Source organism: Euphorbia lathyris, chromosome 2 (assembly GCF_963576675.1).
Source record: "Euphorbia lathyris chromosome 2, ddEupLath1.1, whole genome shotgun sequence".
NCBI lineage: Eukaryota > Viridiplantae > Streptophyta > Magnoliopsida > Malpighiales > Euphorbiaceae > Euphorbia > Euphorbia lathyris.
This window is the reverse complement of record NC_088911.1, coordinates 67,763,445-67,781,173: the sequence shown is the minus strand read 5'-3', so window position 1 is coordinate 67,781,173 and position 17,729 is coordinate 67,763,445. Positions and strand designations below refer to the sequence as shown.

Below are 17,729 nucleotides of genomic sequence, written 5' to 3'. Positions count from 1 at the left end.
TACAAAATGTCACTGACCCCATTAATGTTAGACCCTATAGGTATTCACACCACCAAAAAAATGAGATTGAGAGGTTGGTGGCTGAAATGTTAAGCAGTGGGGTAATTCAAGTTAGCTCAAGTCCCTATGCCTCCCATGTGCTTCTTGTTAAGAAAAAAGAAGGAACATGGCGGTTTTGTGTGGATTATCGAGAATTAAATAAAGCTACAGTAAAAAATAAGTTTCCTATTCCAGTCATTCAGGAACTTATTGATGAGTTGAGGGGAGCCAAAATCTTTTCTAAAATCGATCTGTTGGCCGGTTATCACCAAATTAGAATGAAGACCGAGGACATTCCTAAAACGGCCTTCAGAACCCATATAGGACATTATGAATTCTTTGTAATGCCATTTGGGCTCACTAATGCTCCTGCAACCTTTCAGTCCTTAATGAACACAATCTTTGGGCCTTATTTGAGAAAATTTGTGTTGGTCTTCTTTGACGACATCCTTATTTATAGTCATACAGAGGAAGACCATTTGGTGCACTTAGAGTTGGTATTCAAATTGCTATCAAGCAACCAGCTCTTTGCTAAGGCATCCAAATGTGAATTTGGGGTGTCCCATGTCGCCTACCTAGGCCATATAATCTCTGCTGCAGTTGTATCTACTGATCCAGAAGAAGTAGCAGTAATGCAATATTGGCCCATTCCTACCAACTTGAAGGGTTTAAGAGGATTTCTGGGTTTAACAGGCTATTACAGATGATTTATCCAAGGGTATGGCGTACTCAGTAAGCCACTGACCGAGCTCTTAAAGAAAGATAATTTCCATTGGACAGTAGAGGCCCAAGAAGCTTTTGAAAAGCTTAAAGTCATCATGACTCAAGCTCCAGTTTTAGCTACCCCTGATTTTGACCAGCCTTTTACAATCGAGTGTGATGCTAGCGGTATGGGCATTGGAGCAGTATTGATGCAACGGGGACGACCAATTTGCTACTTATCTAAGGCTCTTAGCCCAAGGAATCAAAAACTCTCTGCCTATGAGTGGGAATTGTTGGCCATCTTGCAAGCTTGTACACAATGGAGACATTACCTTGAGAATACCACATTCATCATTAAGACTGACCATAAGAGTATCAAGCATCTCCTGGAACAGAAATTACATATTTACTTGCAACACAAGGGCATATCAAAGCTTCTGGGTCTAGATTATATAATTCAATACAAAAAGGGAAGTGAAAACAGGGCTGCTGATGCCCTATCTAGACAACAGGAGGGTCAGGAAATTAACAGTTGCTGCATACATGCATTGTCTATGGGGATTCCTAGTTGGATGGAAGAAATTCAATTCTCCTATGACAAGGATGAGATAGCTTCTAGATGGATTCCTCAATTACTGGTCCAACCTTCGGTACATTCTCCTTATTCTTACTCTAATGGACTCTTGAGGTATCATTCTAGACTATATGTGGGATCTAGTACTAACCTGAGAGAAAAGATAATAGCAGCTTGTCATAATTCGCCTATGGGAGGTCACTTAGGTATGAAGGGCACCTTATCAAGGCTACAACAACATTTCTACTGGCCTAAGCTTTCTCAAACAGTGACAACTTAGGTTTCCCAATGTGACACATGTCAAAGGTGCAAGGCAGACCACTTAGCCTACCCTGGCCTTCTTCAACCCTTGCCTATTCCTAATGAAGCATGGAAGGACATCGCAATGGACTTCATTGAGAAGCTTCCCAAGTCTTGCGGGTATGATACCATATTGGTAGTAGTGGATAGATTCTCCAAAGGTGGCCATTTTATTGGCTTAACTCATCCATTTAACGTGGCCACAGTAGCTCAAGTCTTCTTGGATAACATTTTTAAACTTCACGGTATGCCTAGATCCATTGTGTCTGACAGGGACATGATTTTCACTGGGGTTTTCTGGAAAGAGTTGTTGAAGTCATTAGGCACTCAATTGTTATTTAGTAGTGCTTATCACCCTCAAACCGATGGTCAATCTGAAAGATTAAACCAATGCGTGGAAAACTACTTGAGAAGCATGTGTTTTCTAATGCCTAAACAATGGTCTAAATGGCTTAGTCTCGCTGAATATTGGTATAATAGTACTCATCACAGTGCTATTAAGATGTCACCTTTCCAAGCTCTCTATGGAGTTCCTCCCCAACTTCCCATCCTGCCTTCTCAGACTTCCAATGTTGCAGCTCAGAAACGGACAGACAGAGAGTTTGCAGTGGGCGATTGGGTGTTTTTGAAATTGCAACCTTACAGGCAGGTCACTCTGGCAATCAGGAAGTCTATGAAGTTATCTGCTAGGTATTATGAGCCTTTTAAGGTGCTAAATCGTATTGGGAAGGTTGCTTATCAATTGGAATTACCTCCTAATTGCAGAATCCATAATGTTTTCCATGTGTCACTTTTGAAGAAGAAGCCTGCTACCACTGCCTCACCAATTACTACTCTACCTCCGGTTTCTGGGGGAGAATTTGTGATTCAACCAGCTAAGGTAGTAAATACTAGGAATGCTATAATTGCAGGGAAGGCTGTGCCTCAAATGTTGATACAGTGGGCTGGAATGCCTTCTATCGATGCCACTTGGGAGTCCGAAGATACCGTGGCTGCTCAGTTTCCTCAATTCTATCATTCTTGGGGACAAGAATGCAGTACAGGAGGGGGTATTGTCACATATCAGCGAAGGGGAAAAGTCTAAGGACTGATTGTGAAATTTTCCTATTGCAATTCTATTTTTATTATTTCATTATTGTGTTTCTTATGTTCTATTCTGTTATTTCGTGGGTTGTATTTAGTATTAGCAAGTTAGTGGGATGTTATAACAAGTTGGTGGGATGTTACAGCTGTACTTGTAACTGCCATATTCTCCTATTTAGGAGGAATTGCTGTAGATATTGGGCTTCAATTAATTAATGAAGTATTTCTTTTCTTCCTAAATTCTTCTCCCTTCTCTCTTCTTCTTTCTTTCTCTTCCTACTATTCTAAATTCTTACGTCAGATTTCAGTACGTAACATTTTTCTTTATATATTTAAACTTCTTGTAGGGATCAATATGGACTTTGTTTGAGTGAATTCATTTTCTTTCTTTAATATACACCTCTTGTATATGGTCTACCAGCTACTCTTTTAATAATCAATTAGTAAGACTTAATTCAAAGTTGTAAACTTTGTCACATGAAAATGGACTGAAAGTTTAGGGATCTTTTAACATAGGTAACGTGGTACATGTGGCATCATAGTAATAGGAAGATCAAGCAATTTCTAATTGGCATGTTTGTATTATAAGTTGTCTCCATTTGATAGGCAATATAGAGAGGATCATATGTTCATGGCTTTCTCATGGAAAATGTGAGTGTGATAAGTATGCTTCTTGGTAATTAATGATATAGTTAAGCGAGAGTGAGTCAAGGGACTATAGATAGTAATGGGTGCTGAATGAAGCAAGTCTTCTTCCCACGAAGCAGATAGGTTATGGTCAGGAGGAGATGTTAGTACATGTCACCAAGCAGATAATGTTAGATGATATGAGGGGAAAGATGCATGTCTGAAATAGTGCATCGTCCAAGTAGGAGACTCTAGAGAGAGAATAATTAAAGCAAGCCAAAGATCCATCTCAAGGGTAGTGGTAGTGTTGCTTGTGATAATAGTAACTTAACACCATTTGATCAAATTCGATGTGAAATTTTGGATGGGTAACTCCATAAGTATTTAAGAGGTAAGATCACCCAGAATTTGTCTTTAAAGACGTATAATTTGTATTCAAGCTCATTAAAACAGGCTGAGAAGTAAGGGTTCTGTATGGACAGGCCTGATTCTGAATCCACCAGTCAGTTGTCCCAAAACATTTCTATTAAGAAGGTTAATCTATAAACCCTGCAATTTTCCCCATGGTCATGATTTAATATATTACATGATTAATTTTTAATGCAAGTACAATCTTTATCCAGTTTCCATAAAAATAGTTTGCTGAACTACTTCTGGTTTGAAAGAAGAATTAATTCTCTCTTTACAAATGTGAGAATTCATCTAATTTCTCAAAATTAGGGCTTATGATCAATGTGTGGTTAGCTATTCATCATAACTGTTAGACATCCCACATTGCTAAATGAGGAAGCTATATGACTCCTTAAATATGTGAGACAATCCTTACCCTTTGAGGTACCTTTTGGGGTGAGTTAGGCCTTTGTTTACATGGTATCAGAGCCATGGTTCAATGTTGGGGCTCCCGCTGATATTAGCATCACGCACCAAATGAATTGGGCGTGAGGGGGGCGTGTTAGACATCCCACATTGCTAAATGAAGAAGCTATATGGCTCCTTAAATATGTGAGGCAATCCATACCTTTTGGGGTGAGTTAGGCCTTTGTTACAATAACTGTATGTATGAATACGCTTTTCCTGATTTCTGTTTCTTACTTGTTAAGGAAAAGGGTGGACTATAACTGCTACCTTGATGCTAATCTTGGATATTCTTTCAGTTTTAAGAAATTGTTCACCAGCTTTTGTTTGTCAAATTCTAGTACAACTTTATTTTGTTCTCCTCCTAAACCGTTTGCCACCTTCTATTTTCGTAGAAATACATGCCTGATCTAGCTAGTCTCTTCTCTCATCAACTTGTTGATGTCAGCAGTCTTACGGCTTTATGCATCCGCTGGTATCCAAGAGGTAATATCTACATCATCATGCACATCCTGTAACATAAATACTTGTGGGATTGAGTGTTGTACTGTGACTTGTGTCATTGTGTGGGCAGAGGGAGAAATATACTCCCTTCTTTATTATTTTTATTATTATTTTACTTTTTAGGTTTATTAATTTGTTCATTTTTATATGACATTTTATATCACCTATGCACTTTTAGTAAACAAAATTTCTCAAATTTACCCTTATTAGTGCTAATGCAAAAAAAAAAAAAAATCTATAATCAAGCAAGAATAAATTATATGGAAGAATTTTAACATGAAAAGTAGAGTTTCAGGATAAAAGTATAAGGATATATCAAACATTTTTATACCGTAATTAATACTTAATTGGTTGAAAAACCTTAGACGGCATATAAAAAGAATAGAGTAATTAATACTTAATTGGTTTTGCTGAAAAACCCTTAAACGGCATATAAAAAAGAATAGAGGGAGTAATGACTCAGCAATTTTACCTTAGTATGTTTTTGAATTTTATGTCTTTGGTTGGCTAATGTTTGTAAATTTGAGAGAGAATTTCTTTACTAGAACAAAGTTCATTTAACCAGTTGTAGAAATTTTTAGTGCATAACACATCTAATGCTAGTATTGCTGAAAGTACACATGGAGGTGGTATTTCTATCTTGGTCAAAAAGTTTGACATATTCTCGAATCACTTGTTTAGGGAATGCATAATTACTGCAATAAGAAATTTTAGTTTTTTTTTAAGAGTTTCTTGGAATATCAAATCTCATATTGGAAATGTGAAGGTTGATGACTGAAATGGTTTCCTCTTGCATGATTGATTATAGCTGGTGAGATATGCTTCCTCGTACATGAACAAAAATGCCCTGATGTACTAAATTAGTTTAATTATGAATGATAATTACTGTACAGATCATAAGCGATCCCCTCGAAAGGAAAACCAACATAGGGCTTTGGCCGATATTAGAGAAAGCATTGAGGAGCTCAGATACTACAAGGAGAACATATTCAAGGCTAAGTCCAAGAAGTGATGTGAAAAGCTCAGGTGATATATGCAAGCTTTTGTTAAGTAGTTTATGTTCTTTCTTAATGTTAACTGTGCAGAATATAGGCCCTAGAAGTAGAATCCAAATTCTAGCAGTCTTATGGAAATATGATACTTGTGTGCACAGAGAAAACATGCATGCATGCGTCTATTTGGTAAATTTATGTGCTGATAGCTATGGTGGCATTGACATTTTGCTCCAATCCTGTATAGCATTAGCATTCTAATATAAACATGATAGTTTAGTCCACCATAAATTACCATAACATAAATGTTAGGCTTAATACATTAGAGAACTCCTGAACTTAAATCGATTGCCCCTCTAAACTTACACAGTGTCACGTTAGTCTCTTGAACTTGCTTAAAGTGACCTATTGGTCAATTGTATTTTTAAAATGACCTATTGGTTCCATGAACTTGCTTACAGTGATCTATATTATATTAGCCTCTTGAACTTGCTTATTTTAATGTCAAAATCATCTCTTGTAGCAAATGAGTCTTTTACAAATATAACTCGTTCTAGCATTCCAAAAATTTAAGCATTAAAATTTTGTCTTGATCTGTGTTTTTTTAACATTCCAAGGCTTATTCTCCAACCATTACATGAGAAAGAATTGTTTTTTAGTTAACCTATATAAATTCATTAATTTGATTCTATATTAATTGTATTTCTTAATTTATGTGAGATACCCTAGAATGACTTGTATAAAGGAATGAAGTGAGTAATAATTAACAGGCTTCTTTAGTAATTTGATCGAAATTTGATAGCAAATATAAATATTAAAAGAAGGGCCAACTTGGAGACAGTTTTGTTGATGTAACAGTTTGCTAGTGACCACACAAATCGAAGAGATAGGACTCTACATTGAATGACAAATTTGCACCCTTTACCGATTGGAATTTGAGATGGGACAATTAGATTTTTTGGAAACTTTAATCATATTCGTGGATGTTTAACTATCATTGATTCAACAAGTTAACTTCTTTATTAGGATGATGTAAGAAAGAATGCAATAAATTGTTGTTATGAGCATTTGAATTTGCATTCTAATGTTTTTGTCGTTAGTCGAGTATGTTAGGACGTCATTCTTGCATCCTGCTAGTTAGCTTCTCGAGGTAATGGTTATATACCTTTGTAATTCTAGCTAATTGACATGCATGAAAATACAGAACTTCCTTCTCTTTGAACTTCTTCCTTCCTCCTCCCTTTTCTAGTTTAAGGTTTCACTAATATCATTTGGTATCAGAGCAGTTCGTTCCTCACCAAAACTCACATTGCTCTCGCCATATCCAAACCACCATGGACAACAATAGTCGGTCACAGGACCTTAAGAAAATCGAGGAGAATATCAAATCAATAGTGAAGAGTATGTTCATGGAGAGCAACGAGAAGCAGGAGCAGGTGTTTAGTGAGCTAATCACTAAATAGCATGGTACAATAATTGATGAGCTTAAAGTCTTGTTTTCCAATATGCATATTAAGGATCTTACTTCAGATTCTTCTAAATCTTCACCTAAATCCAACTGTAAACCAATCTCCTCTGGTTCAGTAACACAGTCATGAAGGTTAGATGATCCCTGTTGGGAAGAGTACACCACTGCAGTGAAGGGTTGGTGAAGGGGTGTATGAAGAGGAGCTAATGACAAATCTAAAGCGCCTAACTCAAACTACATCTCTGTTAGAATACATAGAGGCTTTTGATCTATTAAAATCAAAACCGGTCCATTAATGTCAATTAACTGATACTTTCAGTTTGGTTTTTTTGGTTCACAGTTTTTACTCATTTTTCATAATGGTTAACCAAATGATGTCATTTTAAATAAAAAAAATAATGTTCAATCATTAAAATAAGTAATTATAAAATTCATTATCATATCAATAATCTTCCAAAATTGAAGTGTGAGTACTCATTTTAATATTTATTCTCTCAGTTTTAAAACAATTATCACATTTAACCAAATTGTATATATTAAGGAGATTATTGATTTGAATTAAATCTATAGGAAATGGATTAGAATACCTCCACTCATTAATTAAGATAAAGATGGAGTAATTAGTGTCAAATTTATTAAAAAGGGTAAAATAGGAACATATTGCCTTGAAAATTTAATCTGACAAATAATATGAAATAAGAAAATTTAGTTAATTAGCGTAGTTATTTTGAACTAAGGGACTATTTATTTTTGTCTTGTTGTGAAACATCACTTTCAAAGAAAATAAAGTGAAGTATGAAAAAAAAATACATGTGGTTTTTCTAATTGCAAATAGAGGTATTTTTAATTTTATTTAAAATAAATTTACATATTGATAAAATTGAATTGCAGCTGTATAACTATAAAAATCGAATTGATATGTAAAAATATTTTTTTAAGATAAAAATGCTTTGTTGCAATTAGAATTTAATAGTGCAATTTGCAATAATTTGTTTTGTAAATAATGTTTTAAATTATATGTTTCTGTTCGCAAATTGGGGTAGCCGTATGCATTTTTTCGTACTTTTTCTTTTTTATATATATAATTATAAAAATGTCCCAAAAAAAAATAAATATAATTACTTCCCAACAGCTTCATCTGCTCGAGTGAAACCAAGTTGCTTCAACTAATGCATGACTTAGCCATTAGGGGCTTTTTGGCATCCACGCTACTTACAACTCCTATTTTATTGGAAGGGCATGAAGAAAGATGCAAGAAACTATATTAAAAACTTCTTAATTTGCTAGACTTATAAATATGAAAACATAAGCACTCCTCCAGTGCTAATAACAGAGGACATGTGGACTGGATAAGTTTGGATTTTATTGAAGGTTTACCTAAGTTTAATGGGAAGGAGGTTGTAATGGTGGTAATGGACATGTTGAGCAAGTATGTCACATATTAGCTTGACCTATCCATATACAATTGCAACGGTCAGTTGGTTTTAGGCAACATCTTTAGGTTTCATGGTTTACTTGCCTCCATAGTTTGTAATACAGACCTAATTTTCCTAAGTTCTTTTTAGACAACTTTTCAAGTTGCATGGAGTGGCATTGCTAAAGTCTATTAGTAGTCTACCACTCTCAAACAGATGACCAGACTGAGATGGTGAATAGGTGCCTATGGACCTGTGTTAGGTGTATGCGTAGTCGAAATCCTAAACAATGGAAAATGAGCTTCCTTTATGGTGGTACAACATCAATTATCATACATCCATTCAGATGACTCCTTTTGAAATTGTGTATATAAAGTCACACCACCAATCCACATTTCTTATTTTCCTGGAGATTCCTATGGAATCAAAGGATCGATTTCTAAAGGACATGGAGATGGCCTTACAAGTAATGAAACATCAGTTATATAGAGTTCAACACAAAATGAAGCAGTAAGTAATATGGTTCTCACAGAACGTATAAGGAGTTCAACATTGGAGATTGGGTGTTTGTGAAGTTGCAACCTTACATGCAGCAAAGTACAAAGCAATCAACACACCAATCAAAAGTTGTCACCTTTGTATTTTGGTCTTTACAAGCAGAAGATATAATTGGGGTAAGTTGCTCTCAAGATCAAATTACCCAACATCTCTTCAATTCATCCAAGTCTTCCCCATGTCCCTACAAAGGAAGAACAAGCTAGGGTTTCCACTCAGTTACCTGAACTTGTAGCTCATACTCGTACTTTAGTGGAAGTCTTAGATAGGAAAATAGAAAAAAAAGGAAACTAAGTTGCGAGGTCCTAATTTAATGGTGTGACAGAAGAAGTCTTAGATACTACTTGAGAATTTGCTTTTGACATAATAAAACAGTTTCTAGATGCGAACCTTGAGGAGAATGGAATTAGTGTCATTTAGAGTATTTAAATTTGTGTTTGTACCTGAGTCTGTTAGGGACGATTACATGAGTCCATCATTCATGCATGCAGTTTGTTAGCTTCTCGAGGTGTAAACAGTTATAAACCTATGTAATTTTAGCTAATGAATATGAATGAAAATAGCGAACTTTCTTATTCTTCTTTTCTATGAACTTTTTCTAGTTCTTCTTTTCTATGAACTTTTTCCTTCCTCCTATCTTTTCTGATTTAAGAGTTCGCCGATATCATGGGATCATTTGATTTTTTTTATTGGGAAGGTCATATAATTCTTGTTAAGGCTTCAAGCATTAATAGCCTCCTAATTAATAACCAAAATGTTGGTCTTTAACCCTCTGACTTATTATTTCATGATATTTATTTTCTGATCTATTCAAAATATTGACTTTTGTCTTCTCATATATTATTTAGTAACATTTTCCTCCGACATATCAAAATTAGTGAAATCTCAACCAATATGAATGATAAGTTAACAATTTTGTTAAATTCTTAAGGGTCAGGTTGTATTAAGTATGTTAAGATTTTAACAAAATGGCTAACTAACCAGCTTCCGCCTGGTTCGTCCCCGAACCACACATTGTACATGGAGAGTCAGCTCTGATACCAATTGTAACACCTTGGTCCAATACCATGTAGATATTGTCCATGAGGCCCATTGGGCCTTATGGACAATATCTACATGGTATTGGACCAAGGTGTTACAATTGGTATCAGAGCTGACTCTCCATGTACGATGTGTGGTTTGGGGATGAACCAGGCGAAAGCTGGTGGGCCTATAATGACCCAGTCCGGAGTGGGTGGCGCCGGGGTAGAAGGCCCGAGCAAGGAGCGACCTTAAGGGATGGCGATGGGGGCAGGAATGAACTGAATCTCACATCAAAAATAGAGAGGGAGTGATTGAGGCTTATTAGTAAGACATGAATCCAATACATGTAGACGCGTTTTAAAGTCTTGAGGCCCAAGGTGTTGGATTTGGGTCAAAGTGGACAATATTTACATGGTATTGGGCCAGGGTATTACAATTGGTATCAGAGTCGAATCTTCACGTACGATGTGTGGTTCGGGGATGAACCAGACAGAAGTTGATGGGTCTGTAACGACCCGGTCTGGAGTGGTTGGCGTCGGGTAGAAGGCCTGAGCAAAGAGTTGCCCTAAGGGATGACGATGAGGACAGGAATGAACTGAATCCCACATCGGAAATGGAGAGGGAGTAATTGAGGCTTATTAGTAAGGCATGAATATCCAATACAAGTAGACGCGTTTTAAAGCTGTGAGGCCTTAGGTGTTGGATTTGCGCCAAAGTGGACAATATCTACATGGTATTGGACCAGGGTACTACAATTGATATTAGAGCCGACTCTCCACGTACGATGTGTGGTTTGGGGGACGAACCAGGCAGAAGCTGGTGGGCCAGTAACAACCTGGTCAGGAGTGGGTGGCGCCGGGGTAGACGACCTGAGCAAGGAGCGGTCCTAAGGGATGACGATGGGGATAGGTGTAGACACTGGAGTAGCCCTGTGAGGAAAAACTTTTAAAGATGATTGGAAATATGATCGAAAGTGGATCACGGAAAAATCCATCGTTAGAAAGTCAAAGTCAACCATTTTAAATTCAAAACCAAATTTTTTAGACTAACGAATAGAACTTTTGGATGTCTTATTGAGTCATATCCTCGGAGAGTGTCACAACGCATTTTTCCGGGCTCAATTTGGAGGTCCAACGAAGAATGTGTAACTAGTTGAAGGTTTTAGGTGAAATTCGGGATAAAATAGGAAATAACCTTAGTTCGGGTCAGTTTTAGCCTTAGGTTATTAGACACAAAAATGTCCATCTTGTCGAAATGAGGCCAATGGAACAAAAATCGTCGAAAACGGAGGTCTTTAAAGGTATTTTTGGACTCAAAACTGATCTGAAAAATGATTGGAGGAGGGAGGCCATGTGTCGACGCGTGACTGGTCCGTGCTAGACACGTGGCAGACGGCGTCAGGGATGACGTCAGCCCTGTCCCCTCCTCCTTTCACTTTTGGTTTCCGCGACAACCTTTCAAAAAGGTTGATTAAATGCCCTTTTAGCCCTGTCATATTTAAATAATTACAATTTCAACCCTTAACCCTAATTTAAGCCTATAAATAGCAACTCTTAGATCAGCTTTAAGGAGGACGAAAAATAGGAGAAAACAGGACGAATATACACTGATAGATAGCCGAAATTCTACCAAACTACTCCGAATAAATTCTAGCTTTTTGCGTTCATTACCCGTGTTCCATTATTTGTGATTTTTCCAATCATCCCACAATCTAGGTAAAGGTTTCTGAAAGACAAATCATGTCTATTATTTAATATTTGGTACTGTAAAATAGTGATTGTAGATCTATTTTTCTTATTCTATTTTTATTGTTGATTTTTATTGTCAATAGGCTGTCAAATATATTTTATGTGTATATTTGTTCCATAAAATTGATTTAATTTAACCCTAAATCAATGATTTACCAGTTAAATCATTTATTTTGAGCCTTTTCATTTATTCCAATTAATCTACTTTTCTTATACTTCTATTTTTTTACTCTGATATTAATAATATTACAAGTTAATATTATTGATCTAATTGATTCTTTTTGTTCATAACAATGATTTGGGATAAAGGAATCAACTCGAGATAAATTTTATCTCACGATCGTTTAGGTACCACTAGTATAATAAAACTTTCTTTTCTATTTATTTTTAATTTCTAACCCAATAACTTTATTTCTATTCTCTTTTAATTCATAATCTAATAACTTTATTTTTATTCATTTTAACTCCTAACCTAATAACCTTTTATTTTATTCGTTTTAGTCTTTGATTTAGAACTTCTTGTTTTATTCATTTTAATCCCGAATTTAGAACTTTATCTTTTATTCACTTTGGTCCTTAATTTAAAGTCTTTTTTTTCTTTCAATTAGGTCCCTAAATAAACTTTTTAAGTTTATTCAATTTAGTCCTTTTGTCCATTTTTACACCATAATTAATTATATAACTATGTTATTTCTTTCTAACCTTTTATTTTGGTGGATATGAGTATGTGACGATATTGTTTTGGTGCGGATTGAAGATTTGGGAATGCCCGGATGTAATTGTATTTAATTTTGCACTTATTTCATTGCTTTTGGGTTGTAATATTTTGTTGTTTATTTGATTTTGTATACAAATGTGCAATATGACATGTAAAAAAATGATTTTTTCCAAACAAATCATATTCAAAACGAATTTAAAAAGCTTAAAAGAGTTATTATTAGCCTGATTGTATTTAGAAATGCTAAGTAGTAGGCCGGTGGGTTCACCAGACGATTTTGGGGGTGCTTAATATTTCCTTTCGAGGAGATATTAACCTTCCCCCAAGCATACCTAACTTCCCGAACCCACTTGCTTCCGCAAGGAATCTCAGTAACATTCTCGGACCAAAAATCCGGATGGCGACTCTTTCTTCGACATCGGTCCTGCCGAGCTAGTCGTTTTCTCTAGTGGACCTCGAGTCCAAACAGCACCGTAGTAGTCATGACGGACCTCTCGTGGGTGAAAGCCTGTCGAGGTAGGCTTTGTCTACAGTGGCGACTCTGCTGGGGATAAAGAGAAGTTGATTCCGAAAAGTAATTTCTTATGTACTTTTTGAACTATTCTTACTCTCTTTTAAGCACGTATAACATTTGCATACAAAAGAAAACCTTTTGGGCAATTCTCACGAAAGTTCTCCAATATCCATTCGACACTTGGGGCCTACCTAGTGTCAATGCCTCTTTGTAAAAAGTTTTGGACTATTCTAACTCCATTCGAAAGGAATAGTTTGATCTTTTTGCAATGGTCCCCATGTCTCAACCAAACCTCATGTAATGGCTTTAGTTACTTCCTCTAGGATAAAGCATGACCCTAATAATGATTTGATTTTCAATTGTATTTTGGCCTTTTGTTTGTCTTTTGTTATAACCTATAACATACCTGAAATTTCATACCTCTTTCATAGAGATTTTACCTCTTTGTTCAAACCTGAAAGGAGCAAAATTCTAATCTAGTATGACATATTTTGAAAGGAACTAAGTAGTCTCTTTAACCATGACTTATACTAGACCTAAAATTTCACGTTTCCCAAAAGAGATTTTACCTCTTTCGTCAATAAGGGAAAATGAAATCTAAGGTTGGTACAAACCATGATTCAAAGAGACCACTTTGGCATCTTTTGTCCAAGTCATGTCATATTAGAATTGAAATTTCAGTTTGCTATAATCTATGTCAAAAGAATAGGGTTTCGAGTCTTTTAGTATAGTGTGTACTACACCCGAAGTCTCCATTTACTCAAAAGAGCTTTTTACCTCTATCAAATCAAAAGGATAATGGAGGTCAAGGTTGGTACAACCTATAGTAAACGAAACAAACATGTCATTTAAAGGTAGCACGTGTCATACTTGAAACGAGAGAAAACCCCAGTAGAGATTTCATTTATATCCTAAGGGTACTTTCAAAATAAAGTTGACATAACCTATTTTAAAAGACACCGACTTGTCTAGGACGACCTTTGCTATATCCAAGTTTTGGAAATCACCCTGAGGAGGCTTAAAACTCCAAATGATGAAACATGTGAATTCTATAGACTTGATTGGTATAGTTTGTCCTAAACATGACCCTAACCATTAAGATAGTCCACGTCGTATCCCATGGTCCCACGTGACCTAAAAAAACTGATACAGTCTATCTTAAAGGCGAACTAAGGTCCGGCCTTGTATGATGATTGATTTACATTGCTTTGAGAGTTATTCATATCATCGGTTTCGTGCATCCCCCGTTGATGCAAGACAAACCAAAACCAAAAATCCTAGGAAAGGACCTGAACCAATACGTGTATGAGAGGAATAAGGTTGGAAGGAATAATGTTGTGATATCTGTTATGTGTGTTATGACTAACTGTTTGCTGGTTTTGTTTTCTTTTTTCTTTCTTTCTATAAAAATAAAAAAAAGCACACACCACGAATCATGCATTAAGTCATGCATCACGTGTATATCTAATACCTTGTGGTTGCAGCCATCATATATTCTCATTGGGTTCGTGAAGGCTCTCGTTTAGTCCGCTCAACCACACCAGCTTACCATTCAGACTCAGATAATTCTATCAATCAGATGGCTGACCACACAATGGAGGAGAAAATGAAACAGATGGAAGACAGGTTCAACACTCTGGGGGCACAGATAGAAGCCGTCATCGCTCTTGTTCTAAAAAATAACATAGGTCCCCAATCTAAAGGACCAGAGACTCATATCGAAGATGAGGAAGACATGGTTGATTACTTGATCAAGAGGAATGCTGCTGCAAGGGATAAAGCCCTAAAAGAAGAAATATTGAATGAGGTTCAAAACCTGAATAGAGATGGTTCAACTCATGATGAGGTCTTCAATTGGAGGGGTCGTTTGGCCCGGGGCGGTCTGCCAAATAAATTCAAGCTACCTGATATTAAGAAGTTTGATGGATCAGGTGACCCCACTGCTCATGCCACCTTTTATATGACAATCATGCTCTTGACAACACTGATAGAGGATCAAATTGTAGATCTTTTCAATGTTTATCTAGAAGGCCCAACCTTGACATGGTACCACACCTTGTCCCCCTCAATCAAGAAGAATTGGATAGAGCTAACTAAGGCATTTGTGGGGAAATATGGCTTCAATGCTGGACTAGAAGTGACTTTGAAGGAGCTTGAAAGCACCAAGAAGAAGCAAGGTGAGTCTTTCGCGGATTATGTAAGGAGATGGAGGGCTAAGGCAGCCTTAATGAAAACCAAGCCCGAGGGAGCCGATCAGATTCAAATGGTGGTAAAAAAATTCTCTACCATTCATCAGGAACGAGATAAGATATATGCCTTTCTCTGGATTCAAAGAGATGTATGATTGTGGCCTATCAGTAGAATCAGATCTTGAGCTAGGAAAGAAGCCGTTTTTTAAAAGGATCGGGGCTAGTTATGAAGGAAGTACAAGTGGAAGTAGTGGGTCTACAAAGGTGATGGATGTTCATGCAGTAACTGGGAGGAGGTTCTCCAATTTTAATCAATCGTTATCAAAGATGTTGAACCGACTGCAGCAAAAAGGGTTGCTCTCTCCCTTAACGGGTTGCCCAAGTACACCTTTTACTCAGGCTAAGGAAAATGGATATTGCATTTTCCACCAACAATATGGTCATAAGACAGATGATTGTGGTAGGCTGAAGCATGAGATTCAAGATCTCATTGATGCGGGAAGATAAGTGATCCAGATTCTTTCCGCAAGTGAATCCTCCAACGATGCCTTGAGCAAAGGAACTCTATAATGAAGCGGAAGGAGCTGAAGAAGAAGCTCTCAAGATTGAGGATGCTAATGGAGTAGAGGCACCTAAAGCTCCTTGAAGCAGCATGAGAATGGAGGATTGCATTTTTAGTCTTTATCTTTTATCTTTGTTTTTGTCCAATAAGACATCATGAATTACTCTCAATAAAATTTTGTTTTTGTGCAATATTGATAATTTTGTACATTCTCATCTGCACCATATATCAGCATTTGACATTCACTCATTTGAAACACTTCCATTTTTATCATGGCACGGACGAAAATCCCAAAAACATACTTATTGCTTAGAACTTAACCACTGAGCGAGAAAATTAATGGAGTGAATAAACAAAATAAATCATGAGAAGGGTTTCCTTGGCCTTACAATGATAACCCATACCTAAATTCATTAAGCGAAGAGTTCTAACCTACTTGCACACAAAGAAGGTCAACCAATAATTGAGGGCTCAAAGAGGTGAGTAGTAAGCCGAAATCATACTACTCTCAAGCACTAAGATTTCTGTGAGAAGGCCACCTCCAATTCCATGGGTACCCTATTCATATTGAAGCATAAAGGATCAACCGACCCATAGATGATAATTGACCCTATTCTATGAACAACAGGGTCCAAATCCATGATGTGATAATCCAAGACTACAAAGAAGGTGCCAGAAAAATTTAGGGGCAAAGTCTAACAATAATAAATGAAGATGAAGTCATCCAAAGCCATCTTGGAAGAAGATCCTTCAGAATTCGAATGAGATTAAAAGTCAACACAGTCAACTAAGTGGCTTCAAGGAAAATAAAAGATCAATACTGCTTCACATGTGGCTAATCAAGTCTTCAAGAAAAAGCTCATTTTAGTCAAGGAAGAAAATCTGGAGTCTATCAATCATGCTCTCAAAAGTTCATATCACACATGGAAATTTCAAGCCAAGATCAAGAGTGCAGTTAAGTGAAGACAAGGACGACCACAAGTTCAGGAAGACGATCACCCTCAGTGAAGCCAAGAAATCCTTCTCATAAAAAATGCAAAAAAGAAAAAAAAATTAAAAAATCCCGATAGGTTGAAAATCCTTAAAGGACGACCTATGCAACAATAAGGGACTTCCTAATGAGCGAAAACCTGTAAAAGCATTCATTTGAAAATTCCGGGAACAAAAGTGAGGAAATAAAATAGCTAAAACGTAAAAACCTAAAAAGGCGCACTTCACTAACAGTGGTTAGGAATCTGAGCAAGGAACAATTCAATGTATATTTGCCAAGTGTTTTGTTTGAGTTGAACAGTTAGAAGCTGTATATACGATGAAATGTTTAAATCAATAGATATCTCACCACAAGTGAAATTTCAAAAAAGAAGAAGGAGAAAATCAAATAAATAAGATCTGGATAGAAGAGACTATACCTCCCTCTATATGCTCCTTGAAGCTTGGTCTCTCTGCTCCTCTGTTGTCCTCTCAAGAGTCGACTTTGACATCTCGCCTCTATAATCATCAAGGGTAGCGAACTTCGGTCCAAACTGAGGAACATATCGTTTCCTTCATTCCTTATCAGTATATACAGGCTGGCCAACGCAGTGTGTAACAAGGGTTCCCTACCAATGGTGGTGTTCCCAATATACATGCAAATGAGGCCTCACCTCAGGTTTTTCAGGGGCATCCACCCACATGAACCTCTGTTTAGCACACAAATTGCAATCTCCATTAGGGGCACATCCACATGATCTGATCAACTGTCAGCCCGTTTAGAAGGATTCTCCACTGGTCAAAAGACTGAGAACCAACTCACCTTTGATGCTAAGTATGTAAATCAACAAAAAATGACTCTTGGGTCCATGCACTTCAAAATACCCAATTT

General features: G+C 36.6%; 1 protein-coding gene across 11 annotated transcripts in view; it reads left to right on the top strand.

Moving 5' to 3' along the window:
* Window positions 1-16,103, top strand: part of LOC136218525 (oligoribonuclease) — a 54,017-nt gene extending 37,914 nt beyond the window's left edge. For 6 of the 11 annotated variants that reach the window (XM_066005447.1, XM_066005443.1, XM_066005444.1 and 3 more), the window contains 3 exons: window positions 4,576-4,666; window positions 5,578-5,710; window positions 6,958-7,483. In XM_066005447.1, the coding sequence (XP_065861519.1) occupies window positions 4,576-4,666; window positions 5,578-5,696 (210 nt within the window). In that variant the 3' untranslated portion in view covers window positions 5,697-5,710; window positions 6,958-7,483. The other 5 variants (XR_010683820.1, XM_066005446.1, XM_066005440.1 and 2 more) reach the window with 5 other exon arrangements.
* The last annotated feature ends 1,626 nt before the right edge of the window (window positions 16,104-17,729 follow it).